The 25745-nt window shown below is 37.7% G+C and overlaps 1 protein-coding gene across 48 annotated transcripts in view; it reads left to right on the top strand.

The window, feature by feature from the left end:
- Positions 1-25745, top strand: part of EHBP1 (EH domain binding protein 1) — a 364085-nt gene that overhangs the window by 327073 nt on the left and 11267 nt on the right. Inside the window, exon 22 of one of the 48 annotated variants that reach the window (XM_063789805.1) lies at positions 18497-18733. The exons of 46 other annotated variants lie outside the window; for them this stretch is intronic. In XM_063789805.1, the coding sequence (XP_063645875.1) occupies positions 18497-18696 (200 nt within the window). In that variant the 3' untranslated portion in view covers positions 18697-18733. Of the gene's footprint in view, positions 1-18496; positions 18734-25745 lie in introns of those variants that run through there. One more of the 48 variants, XM_063789807.1, reaches the window with a different exon arrangement.

Genomic DNA, 25745 nt, shown 5'->3' with positions numbered 1-25745 from the left:
AACCAGAAATAAAAATATATAAGGTTAGATTGGAAAGATTGATTTCACCAATTGCATATGCAGATAATATTCTATATTTACATTATATTAAATTCTGTGATCTAAGTGTTGAATGAATAAGCCCATTAAAACTAAAAAATTAATTTCTTGTATGCAAATTTTGTATAAATATGTTGTAAGGTGGCATTTGAAGTTCAGATAGCTTAATTGAGTTTGAAGGGGGAAAGGTCATTTAATTGGCCTATTGAAATGTTAACAGAAACAGATATACCGTGGAATGGGCTTTAATGGCAGCAGTGTTGCACTAATGTCTGTATTCACTTGCAAAATTGTTAATTAGTGCACTTTGGTAGTTCATTTGTTTTTGTATTGATGTGATTAGTCCAATGGGGAAATCAATTTTATAGGAGAAATTGCATGACTTGCTAGCACCCTAAAATGCATGTTTATTTTTGATTCCCAAGAGAATACTTTATACTGTAAAACTCAAGTACATTTGCAGTTGGAGACCTCTGCTTCTCTTCTGGATAGTGGAATGTCTGATCATTTTTCTGTTTTACTCTTTTGATAAAGTTCAGATGTCCTGTATGAACATTTGAATGTCTGAATCTATATGAAACTTTTCTTAGCTGAACATTTCTAGAAACTAATGTCATGTTTCTAGGATAAACATGCTGAGAAGAAAAAGGAAGGAATGGGGTATGGGTGGGATTGCTGATTTCACCCTCTTTAGGTTAAGGTGTAAATAACATTATGGGTGAGGTATTTTTCTCACCATAAGTGCTCATTGCTTTAACTAGGGAAAACTGCTAAGAAACAGTATTCCAAATAATTTTAAGATATCCTTATAAGCCTTATGTGATTCATTTACTGTAGATGGAGTAATTGGAGTATATGGAGTAAAGTCCATAATAAAGATGGACTTTATTATGAAGTTCTATTACTGTTAGTCTTATGCAATCTATGTATACATAGTACAATTTGTACTGCTGTACAGTAGTCCCTCCTTATCCTCAGGGGATCCCCAGTGGATGCCTGAAACCTCAGACTGTACTGTGGATTCTATACATACAATGTATATGTGGTTCCCATATATACTATGTTTTTTCCTATACATACATACCTATGATAAAGTTTAATTTATAAATTAGGCACAGTAAGAGATTAATAGCAATAACTAATAATCAAATAGAACAATTATAACAATATACTGTAATAAAAGTCATGTAAATGTAATCTCTCCCCTCTATGTTCCCCTCCCCCCAAAATTTTGTACTATACTCACCTATTTTTGGACTTCAGTAAGTGATAAGGGGGGACTACTGTATTCAATTTTTAAAGCCACTTGGAGCAAGGAAGGCTAAGAGTCAACTTTTGAATACAAATTCCTAATATTAGCTTCTAATATTATGGTACTTTGTTTTGTATATAATACTACCACGTAACTATAAATGTTTGCAAATATGACAAGTCTTAGAGATCATCTAGTATAGACCTTTTAGTTTACTGATAAAAACACTGAATCCAGAATTAGAGGTTGGCTCAAAGCTATAATTAGAGCAGGTATTTTCTGACTCACATTCCAGCCTGATTCCCTTCTCTTAAGCCATACTCTTACATAGTTTGTTTAAAAAGAAATAAAGAAAGAAAAATCAATACCTAAATGTCTCAAGGAAAAACCATCTAGATTTTTAAAACCTATTAAAAAAATTATACTGGATTATTTTCCATAGTGTGTTCACAGCTAAATGAATCCCTAATTTGAGTCTCCTAAGTAAACTAAAAAAATCGTAGTCTACCTTACTCATGTGGAGTAAACCTTTTGTAATTTAGACTCTAAATGTTATAGAATGTAAATATGTATAATAAAAAAATTGTAAAACATTTATTTAGGAAAATATAACACATTTTAATGTAGCAATTTGACACTGACTTTGTGAAAATAGAGTAAGTTTCCTAGGTTCCAGTGGTTTTAGGGTTTTTAAAAATAGATGTCCATATATTGTTAAAATATTGTTAGAAATAATTACATTAGTCTTGTACCATGAACATTATACGTTCATTCCAATATGTCTTAAAATCCTTAGTAGGATTATTAACCTATGTCTTGATTCTTTTCACTTATTTCTTCAAACTACTTAAGTACACAACCCCAATTTAGCTTTCTAAGGTAACCAAATTCTAGAACATTTCTTTGTACCAGTATGCAAATGTATTTACATAGGAATAAATCTAGGTTTCCTTAAAGAGGGCAACAGAATTGAAAACTGAGGCCAATAAATAAATGAAAGTTTCTCTAAATCCATTGGATAATAGAGGCAGTGTTAAGGCTAACCATAGTGTTGAACTAAACAGAGGGATTACTCCTGGGTTTTGCATCAGTTGTTTTCTGCCGGGTGGCCTCACTTGTCAAAAAAAAAAAAAAAAAAAAGGTTTAACAGGCAAACATTCACATGGGCACGTTGAGAAAAGAAGTTTGCTTAATTCCATCAAAGCTTAAAAAAATCAATCATTAATTTATTCTAACTACAATTGTTGGTCATTTGTGAAAAACATCTGGCCTTTAAGTCATAGGAACCTAAACACCAGTATAATGTTAACACTTGTGAAGAAGCTTCAAGTTTGGTTTAGCATAAAAAAGCAATGTTAGTGTGTGTAGCTTTATCTAACCATACAACAGAATTTGTTTACTTATAATACTTTAACTCCACTTAGTTTTTTTGGACTTTGACAGTATTATAAATCCAAGTGTAATGTGCTTTAAAGATTAGAAAATTGTTAATTTGCAGCTTTAAGAAGTTCAGCCTTTTTACATCTTTTTGTGGTTGTTTAACAGAATAACATTACAGCAATCTTGGTATTACAAGTCAAAAATGGTTTCTAATGTAGTCTAAATTCAAGATAGAAAATATATTTTAAACATGGTTTCAGGAGGGACATTCCCTATTTTGCATATGTCTAAGTAATTCTTAAAATATTTGTTTTAAAGCTGGACTTAAACATTCCTGACTGCTCTCTAATTTGATATAGCTAGTCAAAATGATTTTATTCAAGAAATTTTGGCAGGAAAATTCAGTGAAGGAGATAAATAATTTTGCAGCTATACTCATATTGCAAAGTATAGAACTAATTCAATCATTATGACTGTAGTAACATCTGTTCTTTAGCTTTAAAGTGAGCAGTAGAACAGCTCAATGTTGGGATACATTTAAATATTAAGCTTTGTTAGTCAAGTTTCAAGTTCTAACAAAATATAAGTAGCCACATCATAGCCACAAAATAATACATAGTAGGTCTCTAGTTTTGTTGTTACCGTTGTTGTTTTTTTAATGAACTTTTAAACATAGAAAAGGCTAACCAAAGCTGTAGGGGGTGAAAATTAGAACCTAAATTAGAAATAAAAGTTGCATCATTTTAATTTCATGCTCTAATATAATATGAACAGTTAATATTGTAAAACCTGCCTTGATGATGACATACTATTCTAGTGGTTTCCTGTCATACAAAGGAAATAAAACATGATATAACCAAATGCTACTGTGTCATATAGAAATGATCCAATCTCTTACTGTTAAACTACCTTCACCAGATTATTCATATACTATATCTCACTCACTGCTCTTTAGCTTCCCCTAGGCTTTTAATAATTATAAATTAAGAAAGACTGTAGATACTTGTCATAAATTAGGTTTGATTCTAAGCAAAATATATAATAGCTAATAATAAAAAAGCACTTTTTCTGCAGTGATAAAAAATACTAATCTTCAGTTTAGACTTTTTTTTCATTTATGCCACAAATATGTTATTGTAACAAAAGCTAACCATGTTTCTAAAATGTACACTAAGTAAATCTCAAAATGTATATGCCATATGTAGAAGTCTCGTAAAATTTTGGCCCTCATTTCAGAGGCACTAATGTCCAAAGTACTGTTAGGATACTGGAGATGAGAGGAAAATCACTTAAAACAGCTTGTGAAATATAACGTTTGAAATGGTTCTTTGAGAACGTGCAGATTATGGCTTGCATAGGGACTCCTTCCAGCTCTCTGGGAAAATGAGCTGTTGACATTCTTTTGGGTCATCATTCAAGATACGAGGGCAACCACAAGGATTTAGCAGATAAATTCATCCCCAAAGACCTTTATCCATTTCACTGCAACTTGGAAACATTCATGTTGAATAGTAGCATTAATGTAGCCTATTTAGCTCTTCAAAGTGAGTCTTATGTTTAAAAAAAGAAGAGGAAAAAAGAAAAGAAAATGAAGAAGATGATGAAGAAAATCAAACGAGTAGGGCAATAACTTATTTAAGTCTTCTAAGAGGTATTTATTTACATGATTCTAAAGCACAGACCATTTCTGTTCTCTACACAGTTTCAAAAATAGAATCGGGTCTTACATAGTGAGCAATAAGCCTTTAAATTGTAACTAAGCGAATCAGTCCTGTGTTACTTGTTAGTTGTTTATAACAAAGAGCAGAAAGTACATTAATGTTTTAATGTTATATTCTGAAATGACTGGCAGCATTTATAAACAATTGAAAATAATCTACTTTAGGTTCTGACTCTCTTTGGACTTTATGATTCAGGCAAAAGGAAAAGTCAGAGCTGTGATGAACATATTAAAGGTATGCATTAAGATTCACACACAGTCCTTTCCTATAAAGAGTGAAAAAAACTTTTTGACTCAAACTGGAATGATACTATGTAGGGCTGAATGTGCAGGAAAGTTTCCCACAATGCATTGTGCAAACCTAGGGCTAACAAATACCCTGCTGCTTTGAAACCCCCCCAAAAGACAAAGGCACAATGAAATAGAAAGCTTACCACCGGTAGCTTTCAAAACGACAAACTAGGCAAACTATACATCTCCACCACTCCAATTTTGTCAGAATGCTAATGAGCTTGCTCTGATCTTTACTCGGCTTCCCGTGTTTTCTACATCTTCAAGGACCACATGGTGCTAGCAAAATAAAGACAACTAAATGAGAATTTCGAATGCTTTTTGTGTTAGGACCTGGTGCTTTTCAGTGGACGCACTCGTTGAATATTCTCAACTTAAAAGAGTACAACAGGGGGTTGGGTATGAACTTTTTAACAGGAGGAAATTTGAACAAAAGTAAATTAGTGAGATGAGGAAAATATGAGAAAAATTTCTGATTAATTTCCACTCCATAATATCAATGACACCTTCAGCCCCACTCATACTCTTCTAACAAGAGATGCTGATAAAAGATGAATGATTCTGTGTTGTTCACAGTGAATGTTTAGTGGTTTTTTAATAGCAGCATTCTACATAAAAGGCACCAGGAAGTACTCCGCATTAGCAGTTGAGATCACTAGTTAATAGGATGATGTCTTTTAGCTTTTGTCACAAGATTATTAGAAAGGATGGGTTTCTGTTCTCATCATTGCATAGTTTGGAGTGCCTGTTGAGTACAAGTGCTAAAATACAGGTTTCTCAGTATTGTTTCACATGTAAAGCAAAAAGCCTTTTAATGCAACACCTTTTTCCTTTTTACCAGGTGATTTTGTTATTGATCTCTAATCTGCCCCTTTAGCTGTATTAAATGCTTGAAGTGTTCTGCTTTTCCATGTAGCCTTGATGCTAGCTATTTGTGTCTATAAATTCATTAACATTAAAACAGGATCTATATAGACTATTAGAGTCTATGAGTTAGAAAATGGCATATTACATACTTGTTTAGGGCATAAATAACAACATAAATTTAAGATTATCTGCATAAATGTTATAAAAATATGTTCGTTGATAATATGTTATGAGATTTTAATTATGTATTTATAAGGAACATATTTTTCACAATCTCTCTTTTCTTTAGCAATCACTGTACACTTACCAGGAGAATAAGAGTAGTCAACTCCATTTCTCACCATATCCATCCATACCTAGAAAGAAGAAAAAACCAAAACTGGGTACATTTTTATATATAAAGATATTTGAACACGGCTGGGCACAGGCTCATGCCTGTAATCCCAGTACTTTGGGAGGCCGAAGCAGGTGGATCACCTGAGGTCGGGAGTTCAAGACCAGCCTGACCAACATGGAGAAACCCCGTCTCTACTAAAGATACAAAAATTAGCCGAGTGTGGTGGCGCATGCCTGTAATCCCAGCTACTCGGGAGGCTGAGGCAGGAGAATCGCTTGAGCCCGGGAGGTGGAGGTTACAGTGAGCCGAGATCACGCCATTGCACTCCAACCGGGGCAACAAGAGTGAAACTCTGTCTCAAAAAAAAAAAAGATATTTGAGCTTAGAGTTGAATTAATTCTGTACAACTAATAAATAACCAGGAAAGGAAGGAAAAGATGTTGATATAATAACTCTTTCCAAATTTTATATGAGGAAAAATTTTGCCAGTGTTTCTCACATTTAACACATATATTTGATGTTTCTATATACTGTTCTTTAAATTTTTCTCTTATCCTGAAAAAATAAAGTTTTCTAGGTTATTAAAGTTGAATACCCAGTTGACATCTACTCATATAAAATATAAGATGGACAGACAAGGCTTTAATATTTCCTCTGCAAAGGAACTTTTCATAAACAGAAACAAAATAAATGAGGGAATTCGATGTTATAAAGCAAATAAAATGATTACTAAGGTTCTGAAGTAGTATAGAGTTACCCTATTCTTCTCTACTAAAATTTATAGAGTACTGAATCTGTAATAATAAAGAAACCAGAAAAAATGATACTTTATATCTGAAAATTTTCTACAAAGTGAATTTTTAACACAATTTTCAGAGGCAATAAGCCACATCTGTTGATAGACTCTAAGAGTTGATAGTATTGTTCCTTTCTGGAAGCAAAATGCTGACATGATTTTGATAAATATGGTGTTATAGGTCTGTTTTGTATATATGTGTTTTTAACTGTGTCAAGATTTTAGTTACTTTATGTTACCTAACTCCAAGAATGCAAAATAATACAGCATCATTTTCTAATTACAAGGAGTGATAAAACTTCATGCAATTATGTGGGGTTTTGGGGGGTTTTTTGTTTGTTTTTCTGTTTTGGGGGGTTGGGGGAATGGAGTCTCGTTCTTGTCGCCCAGGCTGGAGTGCAATGGCGTCATCTCGGCTCCCAGCAACCTCTGCCTCCCAGGTTCAAGTGATTCTCCCACCTCAGCCCCCCGAGTACCTGGGATTACAGGTACCCACCACCACGCCTGACTAATTTTTGTATTTTTAGTAGAGATGGGGTTTCATCATGTTGGCCAGGCTGGTCTCGAACTCCTGAGCTCAGGTGATCCACCTGCCTCAGCCTCCCAAAGTGCTGGGATTACAGGCATGAGCCATCGCGCCCAGCCTGAAATTATGTTTTAATTCAATATGCAGAAGGTAAAAAAGCATATAAGAACATGTCAAACAATTGATTCTGCCACATCTTGATGGAATCACAGCCAGGCAGAAGAACAGTGCTCCAAGGCCCAGCTCTCCAAGGTCTTCATGTGAACCATTGCTCCTATGCTCCTGTCCATTAGGACCCAGGGCCCATAGGTCTTTTACTGTTGTTAGCATAACTACAGGAGAGGCTGTTCTTCAATATTTAATCCATATCATACCTTCATCTGAAAACATGGACTTATCCCTTGCAGCAGTGAGGTGGGACCCTGGCTGGGGGAATGATACCTGCTTACTAACTCATCTTCACAGCTGGGACCCTCAGTTTGTACACTAATAGAATGAGGACACTATGGCTTTAGAAATAAAAATTGGAGTAAAGAACCCAACTTTAATTCCCATAAAGGATGAAATTTGTTTCCATTCTTTCATGTCCTGTGATAGAGATGGGGTTTCACCATGTTGGCCAGGCTGGTCTTGAACTCCCAACCTTCAGTGACCTGCCTGCCTCGGCCTCCCAAAGTGCTGGGATTACAGGCATGAGCCACCGTCCCCGGCCCAGCCAATATACTTGGATCCCTCATTATGCCTGAGGTTTTGATCCTTGGTATGCTTATACTGAATGTAGAACCTTAACCCTGGTTAGTGAACCTAATTAGTTTACATATAGTCACACTAAGTCAAAGTTGATGTAGTATGGCAACTAAGAGAAATGTGAGAATTAAATTAGATACTTTATATCAAGCATTTGCAACCAAACACTTGGAGTATAACATTTGCAACCAAGTACTTGGTATTTGCAACCAAGCACTTGGAGCTCCATAAATGTTAGCTATTATTATTTATATAATCTTTTTAATACTTAAATTTCTCAAGGTCTCCTTTGAAATAAAAGATGAAAAACACCAATATGCTGGGAATTTTACCTATCATCATCAAGCACTAAAAAAAGGTATAATGAATTAATATTGTTCTCTTCTCACATTTCTACATTTTATTTATTATTCTGTATTACATATGTAGTATAGAGGCATTTGATTATTGGGAATAATCAATAATGAACAGACATATAGTTTAAAGAAAATAGTAAATTTTGTTTTAAAAGGAGAGTTTAGGGAGCTGAGTGTGGTGGCACCCACCTGTAATCCCAGCACTTTGGGAGGCTTAGGCAGGAGGATTGCTTGAAGCCAAGAGTTGAAGACAAGCCTGGGCAACAAAGCAAGACCTTGTCTCTACAAAAACTAAAAAATTTAGCTGGTTGTGGTGGCACATGACTGTAGTTCCCAGCTACTCAAGAGGCTGAGGCAGGAGCATTGCTTGAGCCCAAGAGTTTGCAGCTACAGTGAGCTATGATTGCACTCCAGCCTGAGCAACAGAATGAGAGACCTTGTCTCTAAAACTGAAATAAAATAAATAAAAGGAGAGTTTATATTTAAGGTGCTTATAGTACTTTTGTTTTTTACTTTTTCTACTTTCAATTTTAAAAACTGGTAATTTAATTCTTGTCTTTCTATAGTTTTTTTCTGTAGTTACAAGGAAAATTAAAATGTCATACTTTCAAGTCTTCTTTATTCTCACAATTTGTTCAGCTAATTCAAGCTTCTGTTGCTATCTGTATTTCATTATTTAGACCATTTAAGAAGGAAAATATAAATTATATATAGAAGCACTAGCACTTAATTGTTGAATCATTCTGGTTCATGCGATAGGTTCTGGATCATAGGATTTCTAGAAAGGAACCTTGCTGATTCAGAAATGCAGAGGGCTTCCTAAGGTTCTCATTTCTAACATTTATTTCTTCTTCTCTCCTTGGCACTCACTGGATGCCCCAACTTTTTACTATATACAGTATTAAGTTGACTTTCTCATCTGCTGACTCATGTTTATTCATTTATCCAGAAAAACAAATGTATACAGTTTCTACCCGTGATATTTAGAAAGTATTTTCCACTACTAGAAATTTTGAATTGGAAATGTAAAGTATAATTTTTGAACCTAAAGAATTAACACATCACCATAATTTTCAATTTGGAACATGTCTGTTGCCTGAAGTGAGGAACATCCTTATTCTAGATTGCAATAAAATTTTTTAACATTTAAAAAAGTAGAAATTCCAGGAAAATGTGTTTTTCCTCAACAACTATCTATGAAACAAAATTTAGGCATTTGAACTGACTTGGCAGCAACGTGTTTTTCTTCTGAATGTGAAATTAAATTTGTGTAATGTCATGCCAATGCTAAAATAACATGTTATACATGGAATATCACCCTTTCTTTTTTTAAGAAAAATTAATCTCAGTGACTTCTTTGTGAAAGGGCCAAGACAGTGATTCTCAAACTTTTATATCCATTAAAAAAATGCCTGAGAAATTTGTTAAAAACATAGATTCCCAAGTCTTACTTAGAAGATTTTGATTCACTGGACCTGGTATGGAGCCAGTCTTCTAGGCAATTCTAATACAGGTGATCCACAGACCACATTTGAGAAACAGAGTGAAGATGTGCTAAACTCATAGTGTTACAAGCGCTAAGAGAAGTAGCACAGCATAGAGATTTAAGAGCATAGACTTTAAAATCAGTAAGATCCCAACTAGAATCTGGGTGTTCTTAGACAAGTTAGTTAATCTCTCCGAGCCTCTGTTTGATCAGATGTTTTAAAAAAGATAAAGGCAGCAGTGGCTCACGTCTGTAATCCCAGCACTGGGAGGCCGAGGCGGGCAGATCACGAGGTTATGAGTTTGAGACCAGCCTGGCCAATATGGTGAAACCCCATCTCTACTAAAAATACAAAAATTAGCCGGGTGTGGTGGCACACACCTGTAGTCCCAGCTACTCGGGAGGCTGAGGCAGAAGAATCACTTGAACCCAGAAGGTGGAGGTTGCAATGAACCAAGAGCATGCCATTGCACTCCAGCCCGGGCAACAGAGCGAGACTCCATCTCAAAAAAAGAAAAAGAAAGAAAGGGAAGGGAAGAGGAGGGGAGGGGAGAGGAGGGGAGGAGAAGGGAAAGGGGGAGGGAAGGGAAAGGGGGAGGGAAAGGAAAGGATAGGGAAGGGAAGAGGGGGAGGGAAGGAAGGAAGGAAGGAAGGAAAAAAAAAAGAAATGCTGGGCTGGGTGCGGTGGCTCATGCCTGTAATTCTAGCACTTTGGGAGGCCGAGGCAGGCGGATTGCCTGAGGTCAGGAATTGGAGACCAGCCTGGCCAACATGGTGAAACCCTGTCTCTACTAAAAGTACGAAAATTAAGGCCGGACGAGGTGGCTCATGCCTGTAATTCTAGCACTTTGGGAGGCCAAGGCAAGCAGATCACGAGGTCAGGAGTTTGAGACCAGCGTGGTTAACATGGTGAAGCCCGTCTGTACTAAAAATACAAAAAATTAGCCAGGCGTGTTGGCAGGTGCCTGTAATCCCAGCTACTTGAGAGGCTGAGTCAGGAGAATCACTTGAACCTGGGTGGTGGAGGTTGCAGTGAGCCGAGATCATGCCATTGCACGCCAGCCTGTGCAACAGAGTGAGACTCTGTCTCAAAAAAAAAAAAAGAAAGAAAAGAAAACATTAGCTGGGTGTGGTGGCAGGCGCTTATAATCCCAGCTATTTGGGAGACTGAGTCAGGAGAATCGCTTGAACCCAGGAGGTGGAGGTTGCAATGACCCGAGATTGTACCACTGCACTCAAGCCTGCACAACAGAATGAGACTCCATCTCAAAAAAAAAAAAAGAAAGAAAAAAGAAAGAAAAGAAAAGGCTGATAATACCTACTTCAGAAAGTTATGAGTACTTAGCACAGAACTTGGCAGAGGATGAGCACTCAATACAGTAGTAGCTACTGCTATCAGTCAGAGTAGTTTAATTATTTATTATTGTTTCTGCCTTTTTTCTTTCTTTTTTTTTTTTTTTTGTTTTTTGAGATGGAGTCTTGCTCAGTCGCCTAGGCTGGAGTGCAGTAGCGCGATCTCGGCTCACTGCAACATTTGCCTCCCAGGTTCAAGCCATTCTCCTGCCTCAGCCTCCTGAGTAGCTGGGATTACAGACACGTGCCACCATGCCCAGCTAATTTTTGTATTTTTAGTAGAGACAGGTTTCACCATGTTGGCCAGGATGGCCTTGAACTCTTGATCTCAGGTGATCCACCTGCCTTGGCCTCCCAAAGTGCTGGGATTACAGGTATGAGCCACCGTGCCTGGCCTCATTTTTTTTTTTTTTTTTTTTTTTTGAGACAAGGTCTCTCTATGTTGCCCAAGCTGTTCTCAAACTCCTGGACTCGTGATCCTCCCACCTCAGCCTTCCAAGTAGCTGGGATCACAGGCATGCACCACCACACCCAGCTGTTTCTACATTTACTTTAAATTTTCCTTAGCTTCTAATATACACATCTCGTTCTATCATAACTCTCCTCTTCTCTGCAACTCACATACACCCACTTATACTCCCTCCGTCTCTCCCTCTGTCTCTCCCCCAGCCCCCCAGAAAAGCCAAAAGTACTGGTTTAGGAATTTGACATAAGGCTAGAGAATTATTTTTGTTGTTATTGTGTTGTTTTTCAACCCTTAGGTTATATGTAAAAAGTAACTTTGATGAATGTTTTGTGAATGCCATAATTTTCACAGATAGATTAATAACTAGGAGGAAGCCTTAGGAATTGTGCTAGTCCCTTTATCTGAATTCCTACACTTATCATATGAGTGTTAGGCACTTACAGAAGCAAACTGAACTTAGACATTGTATTTTGAGAAATCTATTTTAGGACATCAGGTAAGAGTCAACTTTACAAATGCATTTATCCTCCTCTGTTTCATCCTGACTTCATCCCCTAAGAAGATTAACCAACATTTCATAATTTGTTTTGACAGAGAATGACATCAGAGATGGATAAGTATGTATGCGTTGGCCCCTCAGTCCCGAACCAAAATCAAGGTAGTTTATAGAAGGGTGCAAGCTCTGTTCCGACACCTTTCTCCCAGTTTCCCCAAATGTAAACTTTTTTTTTTTTAAACGGAGTCTCACACTGTCGCCCAAGCTAGAGTGTAGTGGCTCGATCTCTGCTCACTACAACCTCCGCCTCCCAGGTTCAAGCAATTATCCTGCCTCAGCCTTCTGAGTAGCTGGGATTACAGGCACCTGCCACCACGCACAGCTAATTTTTTGTATTTTTAGTAGAGACGGGGTTTCACTATGTTGGCCAGGCTGCTCTCAAACTCCTGACCTCGTTATCCGCCCACCTCGGCCTCCCAAAGTGCTGGTATTACAGGAGTGAGCCACCGTGCCTGGCATTCGAAACATTTTTACTTAAAAATACGGATGCTAATGTATAGAAACAACTGGATGCATTACTGACCCTTGTTAGGTCCTTCATCTTGGAGACAGAGCTGTCCAACTGAATAGTCGTGAACCTTACTTTCATTGTTATGCAGGCTTACAAAGTTGTGTTTTCACATCATTGGCCATTCTATTGTGGAGACATTGCCAGTTCCTCCTCTCCTCCTTCCTCCTTCCTCTTTCCTCCTTCCTCCTCCTCCTCCTCTTTCTTCTTTTTCCTTTTGACAGAATCTCACTCTGTCGCACAGGCTGGAGTGCAATGGCGCGATCTCAGCTCACTGCAACCTCCGCCTCCTAGGTTCAAGTGATTCTCTTGCCTCAGCCTCCCGAGTAGCTGGGACTACAGACATGCACCACCACGCTCAGGTTATTTTTGTATTTTTAGTAGAGATGGGGTTTCACCATGTTGGCCAGGCTGATCTCGAACTCCTGACCTCAGGTGGTCCGCCTGCCTCCGCCTCCCAAAGTGCTGGGATCACAGACATGAGCCACCGCACCTGGCCAACATTGCCAGTTCTTCTAGTGGATGGTAGATTATTAAGTCTTTCTTTTAGTTACTCATTATGTTTTTAACACTTTTCATAGGCCTGTAGGTGGTTTGCATAAGAAAACTGAACTTATATAGTCATTGTATCTGTTCCCTATCCGCACTTGTCACTTCTGAGCTGAAATGTGAAAAGTATTCATGCACTCAAAGGAGCTATCTCATCAGAAAAAGTTTACAGTGTAAGTTAAAGAAAACCTGTTGAGTTGATACCTATTTTTTTAAAAAACATTAGAGGCCGGGCACAGTGGCTCACGCCTGTAATCCTAGCATTTTGGGAGGCTGAGGCAGGCAGATCACCTGAGGTCAGGAATTCGAGACCAGCCTGGCCAATATGTCAGAACCCTATGTCTACTAAATATTCAATAATTAGCTGGGCGTGGTGGTGTGCACCTGTAATCCTAGCCACAGAAGAGGCTGAGGCAAGAGAATCGCTGGAACCCTGAGCAGTGAAGGTTGCAGTGAGCCGAGATGACACCACTGCACTCCAGCCTGGACAACATAGCAAGACTCTGTATCAAATAATAATAGTAATAAATCAGATATTTTTAGATGCTTAATATTACTAATTAATGTTTGTAATGTTTGCTTAATAGTTTGGTTTTCTTTAACGGTTTTTTGTTTTGTTTTAATGGAATTTGGAGGAATTTTTTAGAGAAACAAAGATTAATCAAAATAGTGTGATTATTTTTACAGCTGTGTAGCTTTACAGGCTCAGATTTGATACAAATATATATACATAAATGGTTATTTTCCTAAGGAAAGACAGTGGACTTTACCTGTAAAAATGAAAGTATGTAAGTTAGTTTTATCCTCTGTGTTTAAACTACTGACATTGATACATGAATTCACAGTATACAGAGTTGCAAACATCTGGCTTGTCAGTGTCCCTTGTACTTACTGACTGGTTGTAGACTGCTCTTCTACTCTTTACCCACCCCAAAGCCAACCAATCCCATGCCCCCAGTGCCAGTTCACTCTGAATTAATAGCACCACTTGGTGGCCAAAACTAGGAATTGTGTCAAGCACTAACATTTCTTCCCTACTAGCATGTTGTCCTCCACATTAGACACTTCTGAACTGGAACCTGACAGATCTCTTCATGGCTATATCTGTTGTGCTTTTGAAGGATCTAGCTCCATAAGGAAAGTTAAAGATATAAGTCAAGGAAGACATTTAGATTGATATAATTGTTTATTTTAAAAATGAGTTTATTACAAATTTTAGTGCTTTAAAAAATTAGAGATAGTTTTATATTTCAGGTATAAAAATTTTCTAGAGAATTGAATTATTAAAAGTCATAAATATTTTATTTTCTTATGAGAATAAAATTAGAGGGAGCCAATGCAAGGTCTGGTGGTTCATACCTGTAATCCAAGCACTTTGGGAGGCCAAAGTGGGAGGATCAGCCAGGCGCGGTGGCTCACGCCTGTAATCCCAACACTTTGGGAGGCCAAGGTGGGCGGATCATGAGGTCAGGAGTTCGAGACCAGCCTGGCCAACATGGTGAAACCCCATCTCTACTAAAAACACAAAAATTAGCCAGGCGTGGTGGCAGGTGCCTGTAATCCCAGCTACTTGGGAGGCTGAGGCACGAGAATCACTTGAACTCAGGAGGTGGAGATTGCAGTGAGCCAAGACTGCACAATCTCACTGCCGCCTGGATGACAAGAGCGAGACTCTGTCTCAAAAAGAACAAAAAACAAAACAAAAAAGATGGGAAGATCACTTGCGCCTAGATGTTCAAGACCAGCTGGGCAACACAGCAATACCCTGTCTCTACAAATAACTTAAAATGAGCTCAGCATGGTGGCATGTGCTTGTGGTCCCAGCTACTCAGGAGCCTGAGGCAGGAGGATTGCCTGAACCCAGGAGGTCAAGGCTATAGTGAGCTGTGATGATGCCACTGTATTCCTGCCTTGGCAACACAGCAAGACCCTGTCTCAAAAAAAAAAAAAAAAAAAATTAGATGGAGTCAAAATTTAACACTTTTAAGACCATTTGTTTTTACTCAAATGCTTATTTTGAATCAAAGTTATACTGAACATTGCTATTCAAAAGTAGAATACTGGTTGGGCATGGTGGTTCACACCTGTAATCCCAATGCTTTGGAAGGCTGAGGTAGGAGGATTGCTTGAGCCCAGCCTGGGCAACAGAGTGAAACCCCATGTCTACAAAAAATTTAAAAATTAGCCAGGCATGGTGGTGTGCACCTGTAGTCTCAGCTACTTAGGAGGCTGAGGCAGGAGGATTGCTTGACCCCAGGAGTTCAAGGTTACAGTGAGCTATGATTGCTCTCCCGAATTCTAGCCTGGGCAACAGAGCGAGATCCACTCTGGGAAAAAAAAAAAAGCAGAATGCCATTCTAGAAAAAAGTACTAAACATTCATAAAGCCAACAAAGTTTGGTTTCAGATAATGGAATTTCATTAAAAGATTAGTTTTCATCATTTATAGATGATAAAAATGTTTTCTTTAAAATCATCCTACAAAATTATTAGTGTAGATTAGGTAGATATTTTGCTAAGCTCTGAAATATGTAATTTGATTTGATGGCGACAAGTATGGGAAATGAAAATGAAGTACTGTGTCAACAGGTGTATTGTGAGGACTAAACAGATTTTAGACAGGGTTTTGATCTGTCACCCAGGCTGGATTGCTTTGATGCAGTCATAGCTCGCTGCAGCCTCCATCTGTTGGGCTCGGGCAATCCTCCCGCCTCAGGCTCTGAGTGGCTGGTACTGCAGGTGCACACCACCACACCCAGCTAACTAACTTTTTTGATTTTTAGTAGAGACAAAGCCTTGCTATGTTCAGGCTGGTCTTGAACTCCTGAGCTTAAATGATCCTGTCACTTCGGCCACCCAAAGTGCTAGGATTATAGGCGTGAGGCTCTGGCCCTTTTTAAATGGGCTGTAGCTTTGGAGAGAAGGGAAAGGACATTACAACACAAGGACATAAAGCTAACTGCTTGAGATTGACGCATAAGATTTATGCCAGAATCTGAGGTGAACTATTGGGGTACCGTGATATTCTTCACTCTATGGGGTATTTTCAAATTTATATCATGGTAAAAGGGGCAACTGAACATATCCTGGGGATTAAGTTGAGAAGAAATATGAAAATAACTTAATCCTTGGGAATTTTAGAGATTCTGGGAGTCACACATTAGATTTTCTCTAGACTTCTAACTGAACAAAATGGCAATTAGCACAAGGATTTTGGAATACACTTAACAGAACATGTGTAACCTTGGAAAGGGGAATGTCTAATGGAGGGTTTGCAATTGAGTAGCTGCTTTAAGAAACGAAAAATGGGTAATGGGTAGTTGATGGGTTTGGGTGCATTGAGGGGATTTAAAAAGGCCGAATGATGTTAGGATGCATTTTGGTTGATTGGTGCAGTAAAATGAATACATAAAGACATTAGAAATATACTCAATGAAACTAACAACTTCAGACTTGCACTGAGTTGCCCAACATATTTACTTCTGTGGATAGTCCTTTCTAATGCTTGCATAGGCAGTCAGAAAAACTCTTGACACTCTGCTGGGAGGAATCACCATGCCTTGCTCTATCAGTAATTCTAGGAATCAAGAGAGGATACCGAAGTTTGAGTAATGAATATGGCTCTCTACCTTGTGTGTGTGTGTGTGTGTGTGTGTTTGTGTCTGTGTGTATAGAGAGAGAGTGAGAGAAAGAAAGAAACAATAATAGCAATATCATATTACTTACATAGCATTTATTTACCATGAGCCTGGCACTATTCTAAGTGCTTTACATATTTGAATTCATTTAATCTTCACAGAACTCTATGAAGTAGTACCATTGTTTCCTTTTTACAGATGAGGAAACTGAGTCTTAGGGAGAATAAATAACTTACACAAGTTCATATAGCTCTTAAAGAGCATAGCTGGACTTGAATGTATCCTGATAATCCAGTGCTAGGCAGAGTATTCTTGCTTGGCCATTTTCATTGAATGGCCATTTCCATTGCCTCAATTGGAATCACAGGTAACTTGTGGTTACCCAAGAAGTGAACAGGTCTCGTCTAGGCATCCCATTTCTGTAAGATATCATATACCAACCTATAATTCAAGGATCTTATGGACATGTTTGCATAGGAAGAAAGGTTGACTCCTCCTATGAAGAATGGTACGCTGCTCTGACATCATTGCTAAGTCCCAATGGCATACACATGGGAAGACTAAATGAAATCCCCTCTGTTATGGATGAACTAAGTGAACAGCATGAGGGTTTTCTTGTTTCTCAGAGTTTTGAAGGTTTTTTGTGTTCATTTGTTTATCAGAGCCACTCTGAAGGCTTTGTCAAAGTTGGCCTGAATTCTAAATAAAGAGTCTGTTCTGGTAAGACTGATTACCTGTGAGTCCTTAAGTGTCAAATGGGTGGCTAAGAGTGGTGGCTCACAAGACAAACTGGCTGCATTTGAGGCCTGGTTCCACCACTGACTAGCTATATGACTTGAGGTAAATTATATAACCTCATTAAACAGTTGATGCTATTATTATCATCATCATCAACATCACTACCATTATTATTCCCAGCCTATAAGAAAGTTATTGGTTGTCAGTGATCTGATGAAGGAAATACATGACAGTCTCTTTGAGACATTGTTGTTCTCAACTTCAGGAAATGGCAATACAGACCCAAGTTCGTCATGAGTGTACTCTAGTGAAGATAACGTGTACCCAAGTGAAGAGAATGGTTCTCCAGAGAACCACTGAGGGGCACTGGATGTGGTATTATGGTGTTGAAATTCACACTAATCACCTGGCCTGGTCTGGAAGAACAGCATTTATTGCATTTGATTTCAAGATGTTGTGTAATTGTTGAAATCCTGTTCAAGTTAGAAAGCTGCTGGAGAAGGATCTACACTGTCCTGCTTTGCTTAGGCTTCTGTGGTTTGAGAATAAATGTGGGTGCGGGCTGCAAGTGGGGAAGCATAATTCCCATCAGCTCTCCCCTATAGATATTTAGGAAGGTGCATATGAGGACATTATGTTAAGTGAAATAGGGCTGGCACAGAAAGACAAATATCATATGACCTTACTTATATTTATAATCAAAAAACATTGAACTCATAGAGAACACGGTGGTTACCAGGGGCTAAGATGGTAGGGGAGGTAGGGGTAAGGTCAGGGAAGATGTTGGTGAAAGGATACAAAATTTTAGTTCGATAGGAGGAATACGTTCACCAAATCTATTGTGCAACGTGGTGAGTATATGTTTTTGTTTGTTTGTTTGTTTGTTTTTCAGTAACAGGATCTCGCTATGTTGTCCATGCTTGCCTTGAACTCTTGGGCTCAAGCGATCCTCCTGTCTTGGCCTCTGAAAGTGCTGGGATTACAGGCGTGAGCCACCACACCTGGCCTTTAACAGTGTATTTTACTTCAAAATTGCTAAGAGAGTTGATTTTAAGTGTTCTTACCACAAAAAAAGATAAGTATATGATGTAATCCGTATGTTAATTACCATAGTTTAGACATTCCACAATGTTTACCTATTTCAAAACATGGACATGATAAATATATACGCTTTTTGTCAATTAAATAAGTAAATGAGAAGGTACATAGGAAGGATATATCACAGTGTTACCTGGTTATCTGAACCCAAGCATGATCAAAGCAGGTATAGAGTGGAAAAGAAACTTACTGTGCGGGCAGCTAATTGAGGTTTGAACTCATCCCTTATTGGAAACTGGAGGCTCTGGAGACACCCTGGGTATGATATTTTAAGGACTTTTAAAGATTTTTTTTTTTTTTAAGAGTTTTGGTCTTGCTATGTTCCACAGGCTGGCCTGGAACTTCTAGGCTCGAGTGATCCTCCCCTCAGCCTCCTGAGTACCTGATACTACAGGCATGCTCCACCACCCCGAGCCAATTTGTAGAGACTTTAAGCAACACTGGAGCAGGTTACCTACAAGAGTAGTTGTCCGACTGCATGATACATCTTTGGAGAAACCCTTTCTTAGGAAAGAACCTATCTGGAACACATTTAAAACCTATCTGTCTGAATTTGTATTTCTATATTTTAAAAATTATATATATTTAATTTTCCATACTTTCAGTAGAATCTAATCACAGTCCCACTTGGCATTTAGTAAATAAGCTATTTCATCTACACTGACAATTTCATAAGCTGATTTTAAAGGTGCTGTGCTTTTAACACCAAAATATCTTCCTATAAAAATGATGAAAACTTACTTTCCCACTGAAGCTTTTTGCTTTATAAGTATTTGATATTCTGTTGTTGTCATTCTTTTCTTCAAATTATATCAATTTGTACTTCATATTGTAATTCTCATTTTTTAAACTTTATGTTCATAACCAGCAAACTTGTAGATGTGTTCTGTTAGTCCATAATTTTCAATCTTAAAATGTACCTTTTTTATTTTTTGATATTAAGCAGTATTCCATTATCTACTTTTTTTTTAAGTCTCTAAAACCCACTGTCAATAACTAGACTATCATTATTTGGAGCACAGCCACATTGTTATGTTACCATAGCTATGGCTATCTTTTGTAGGCCACAGTGACACTGCTGACCCTGTAGGGCATCTGCTTTGTTTTTCCAGCTGCAGAGATGGGTTTGTACTGATTCACCCACATTTTTCACCTATCCTGCATATGACTAATGGAACACTAACTATAGACTTTGTTATGGGAGCCAAGATTAAAAATACAATTTGTGTCCATGAAATTGTTTACAGATTTACCCTTCATCTAGCTATCCCTGGTTATGTCTGTCTCCATACTAGACTATGCGGCCTTTGAGGGCAGGGACCACATCTTGGTTATCTTGTATCTCCAGTTCCTGCCTCAGGGCTATATACACCATCATCACCCCCTTCATTATTATCATCATAGCTTGTAGTCTTGGGTTCTGCACTAAGTACTTTATGTGGATTTTCTCAATTCTTACAACAATCGTGAAGTAAGTAATACCATTATCCATATAGAGATGAAGAAACTGAGGTTTAGAGAGTTTCAATAATTAGTCTGAGATCAAGGGGCTCAATTATTTTAAAAGCTAAACTGAACAAAAGCTATATTTTTTGTTTTTGAGATGAAGTCTTGCTCTGTCGCCCAGGCTAGAGTGCAGTGGCGCAGTCTCAGCTCACAACCTTCACCTCCCAGATTCAAGCGATTCTTCTGCCTCAGCCTCCCGAGTAGCTGGGATTACAGGCACACGCCACCATGCCTGGCCAATTTTTTTGTATTTTTAGTAGAGATGGGGTTTCACCATGTTGGTCAGGCTGGTCTCAAACTCCTGATCTCAGGTGATCTGCCCACCTCAGCCTCCCAAAGTGCTGGGATTACAGGCATGAGCCGCCATGCCTGGCCAACAGAAGCCATATTGGGTGTGGATGCAATGTTCATCTTATTTGCATTATATTCAGAATGACTGATCTAACCAACCATGAAACTATAGATACTATATAATTATATATCATGCTTGACACTACCAGAATTTATAGTTATATCTACAGGAGTTTCTCAGAATTAATGTAAGTAAACATTCATAATATGCTCCTTAATTTATAAGAGGTCTTTATTCTAAAGTTCATTTATGAGTCAGTTGCTCTATCACGTGTATCCAAATAACCTAAATAAAGATGAACCCCATTCTCCCAATGAGAATATCCCCCCTGAAATTTTGGCCTACATGAATGTATAAATGCTTATGAATATCTGTTTTAATATTTAGCTATATATATATATATATACACACACACACACATATCTAAAAATCACATCTTAAAATACATTAACCTAGAAATATTGCTTTTCTCCACTTCCATTTTTTTTCTTTTTTTTGAGATGGAGTCTCGCTCTATCGCCCAGGCTGGAGTGCAGTGGCGCAATCTCGGCCCACTGCAAGCTCCACCTCCCAGGTTCATGCCATTCTCCTGCCTCAGCCTCCCAAGTAGCTGGGACTACAGGCGCCCACCACCACACCCAGCTAATTTTTTTTTTTGTATTTTTAGTAGAGACGGGGTTTCACTGTGTTAGCCAGGGTGGTCTTGATTTTGTGATCTAATGATCTGCCCGCCTCGGCATCCCAAAGTGCTGGGATTACAGGCATGAACCAGCATGCCCAGCTTTTTTTTTTGAGATGGAGTTTCGCTCTGTCGTCCAGGCTGGAGTGCAGTGGTGTGGTCTCGGCTCACTGCAACCTCCGCCTCTTAGGTTCAAGTGATTCTCCTGCCTTGGCCTCCTGAGTAGCTGGGATCACAGGCATGCGCCACCACGCCCAGCTAATTTTTTGTATTTTTAGTAGAGACAGGGTTTCACCATGTTGGCCAGCCTAGTCTCGAACTCCTGACCTCAGGTGATCCGCCCACCTCAGCCTCCCAAAGTGCTGAGATTACAGGCGTGAGCCACTGCGCCCAGCTTCCACTCCCACTTTTAAAGAAATTATTTTACTCAACTATTCATGTTCATCTTTGATATTAATATATCTGTCACTTCTAGAGCCACTTGAGTCATTCCCATGACATGACTGTGAGAAGGCTGTAGGACAGGGAGTGGGTAGAATGGAGTCAGCCAGATGCAGCCCAAACAAAAAGGCCTTCAGGAGAGTGGAGAGCTGGCAGGGGGAGGCATCCATCTGTAAGGGAAGCTTACAATTCAAGTTTTCCCCTTACTAGAGGTCGCTTAATTGATTCTCCAAGAATACTACTGTCTATCCAGTAGAATTATGCCTGTAAAAGTGACTGACTGTATTTTATCCTATTTTACAAAATACATTAAATGTACCTTAAAAAATAAATACAGCTTTGGAGTTCTGAGTGTTTTAACTTTAGTCAAATGCTCATCTGTAGATGGTCAAGATAGTCATGCGTTACCTGAAATGTGAGTCATTTACCTTTAAAGGCTCTTAGCAATAAAAAAGTTATGGATGCATCATCATCCATATGTAATTTAAAAAAAATACTAAACTATTGGCTGGGCACAGTGTCTCACACCTGTAATCCCAACACTTTGGAAGGCCGAGGTGGGCAAATCATTTGAAGCCAGCAGTGTGAGACCAGCCTGGCCACCATGGCGAAACCCCACGTCTACTGAAAATACAAAAATCAGCCAGGTGTGGTGGCTCACACCTGTGATCCCAGCAACACGAGAGGCTGAGGCCAGAGAATCGTTTGAACCCTGGAGGTGGAGGTTGCAGTGAGCTGAGATCGTGTCACTGCACTTCAGCCTGGGTGACAGAGCAAGACCCTGTCTCAAAACAAAAAACAAAAACAAAAAAAACCTAAGCTATAAGTAAATATAAATAATTTTATCAGTTATATTTTTTTCCGTAATGACTACTTTGATGCTTTTTTATTCTGCCTTAACTTTGTGTTTAGTGTGTTACCTTTTGAGAAATCCAGTGCTGACCTTCAGTATAAAAAAGGTCAGTTCAAGCATTAGGAGATATACCTAATGTAAATGACAAGTTAACGGGTGCAGCACACCAACATGGCAGATGTATACATATGTAACAAACCTGTACATTGTGCACATGTACCCTACAACTTAAAGTATAATATAAAAAATAAATAAATAAAATGATTTAAAAAAAAAAAAAAAGGTCAGTTCAGGCTGGGCGCGGTGCCTCACGCCTGTAATCCCAGCGTTTTGGGAGGCGCAGGCGGGTGGATCATGACGTCAGGAAATCAAGACCATCCTGGCTAACACAGTGAAACCCCGTCTCTACTGAAAATACAAAAAATTAGCTGGGCGTGGTGGCGGGCGCCTGTAGTCCCAGCTACTTGGAGGCTGAGGCAGGAGAATTGTTTGAACCCTGGAGGCGGAGGTTGCAGTGAGCCAAGATCGCGCCACTGCACTACAGCCTGGGCGACAGAGCGAGACTCTGTCTCAAAAAAAAAAAAAAAAAAAAGTCAGTTCAGACCCCATTAAGGAGTAAGGAGTTGGTACAAGAAGACTGCTGTAAACTTCCAACCTTTAGAAATAGCTTCTTCCTATGCGTAAGTTTATTGAGGAAGAACTTTGGTGAAGTTGTCTGTGCCTCCTCCTGTAGAAAGTCCATGCACAGGGGTCTGTTAGAAGTCATGTGTAGAAAGTTGCTACCTCACATCTCTCCCCACATTCTGTCTTAGCAGACAGGTAAATAAAAGATATGTGTGAGAGAATATGGCAGTTTTTCTTTTGCTTCAACCAAAGGAGACAGGATTTTTCCCAAAGTTTGTACTCTTAATATTATAAATATATCAGGCTGAGCAAATGGTTTTAAGACAATTAAAACTGCTGAAAACATCAAGATTATGAGATTCTTCTATGCTGATGCTGTTTGAGGATATTGTTGGATCAGAAACATTTGTAGTAAAATTTATTTTCATAATATAGCTCTATTTCCTAAGTTTAAATATTTTCTAAAACTGAGGCACTGGAGTCCTGCAATAATGTTGGCTTTGGAGTTAATGTCTACATGACCCTACGTAACTGCACCAAATTCATCTCTTTCGTCCATTAAATACCAGTTACTTGGATACCTTCATGTATCATATGTCTTTTTGTCATATGTCTTTCAAAGGTCATCATATTCTTATAATCACCATCAGGACAATTTGTAATGGCAGGTTTTTTTGTTTTTGTGTTTGGTTTAGCTTTGCTATGTTCTGTCCTTTAAGGGCTATATGTGATTACTACTCAGCCATCACCACTATGGGGCTATGGCAAGATTTCAGCATTCTTTAATGATTTCATGGTAGAAAATCTTGAATTTGTGTACTTGTATAACAGCAGCCTACATTTATATGTATTTACTCTTTCCCATTGAATTCGTCTTCTATTCAGCTAAAATTGTTTTATTCCTTATTTTGCATTTATATAAGAATTCATTGTCTAAAATATATCTTTATAGATAGATAATTTTATGGTGAAAGATTAATTAGGAAAAGCTAATGAGAAGACAGTTTTTAAAACATTCATAATTTCTGGTTTTTGACCTCACTTTTATTCATTTTAAAACTTATGTTGAAAATACTACTTCTGAAAAAATAAATAAAAATTACATACAGATTCTTGGATAAATGAATGAATTGCTAAATAAAAATAATAACTTTGAAGATTTCTTGGAAGATATGTAATGTAAAGTAGTTGATATTGTCAGTTAACACTGACTATTGCATGTACTGCTCTGCATCATATGCTTCTATCAAGTGGTTTTTGTTAACTATGTGATAGGAAGAATAATTTGAAGTTATATTTACAAATAGTTACTTTTCCTGCTATTATCATTATCCTTGATTATTTAATAATTTTTACAAATCATACTCCAGCTGCAATAATGGATTAAAAGAAAAAACTGACTTTAAGGATTGTGATATCGAAATAAATGTTACATTGTCTTGGAGGCAAAATAAAAAACAAGTTTTTAAGGAAACAAAGTAGGAAAAAATATTACCAGAGATTATATTAAGTAGTCCAATACTTTAAAATGTTAAGGTTAAAACTAGTTAAGTAGTTTTTATGTTTTTATTGGTAATTTATTTATAATAAACGTGAGGTACTATGTTTTAAAATATAGTGTAACAACTCAGCCATGCTTTCACATTTTAGTAATTGTATACTGTAGTATATTATTTTGTCATTTTTAATTTCAAAATGGCTTTCAATAGTGTATGTCTTGAATTTTTTAAATGGTGAAACTGAAAAAAAATTTAAAAAGGATTATTGTTGGTCTAGGTGACAAAAATGTGGTTGTAATTACAAATTAAAGATAATTTTGAAAAAGAGGTAGTTAACCAGGTTAGGTTAAATAAGATTAAACGATTTATGGCCATTTTATAAAATAATGACAGTCTTCATTTTAAGCTACAATGTAAAGTGCTTTATTCTGAGATTAGGTATTGTGGCAGAAGCTAAAACTGCCTTTTTTTCTAGCAGTGCCAGAATACAACCTCTTTTTCTTTTTGCACTAACAAGACTGCTTTACCACCACAGCCCACTCTAAGTAATTAAATCAATCCTTTGTACTTACCGTATTCTCCTCTAGTGACGGTACTAGATCTGATTATATGCTTCATGCATATTCAAAGTACCGCACTGACAGCTCTTTAATGAGCTCTTACTTAATCAGTATGAACAATGTTCATCTTGTTCTTTTTTTCCTCATGCATTAGAGCTACGAACAGTTGGGAAAAATGAAACATCCAGCATTCATTTGAAAAATATATTGTACTTTGAAAAGTGTCTAAGCTGAGGAAGTTGCATTCTGCCCTTTAAAAGTCTGATGGACAAATTGGATTACTAGTATTGGATTAAATAACAAATGGTTAGAGGAGAAATGAGAAAAGCTCACTGTGATCACAGGCTTTAATATTTTTTGTTACTTATAAAGCTAAAGGGGTCTTTAACCAGTTATTAAAGTCAGGATTAATTTGTAATGGTTCAACTTACTGGCTTTTAAAAACTTTTTAAATTAAAAAAATTTGAGAGCCCTGAAAACAATAGTGTAATGATGTATTAGAAGAAATTTTAATTTTTTTAGTATGAGG

This window comes from Pan troglodytes, chromosome 12 (genome assembly GCF_028858775.2).
Source record: "Pan troglodytes isolate AG18354 chromosome 12, NHGRI_mPanTro3-v2.0_pri, whole genome shotgun sequence".
NCBI classification, from domain to species: domain Eukaryota; kingdom Metazoa; phylum Chordata; class Mammalia; order Primates; family Hominidae; genus Pan; species Pan troglodytes.
Note: the sequence above shows the minus strand (reverse complement) of the source record. Positions and strands in the feature narration are given on the sequence as shown.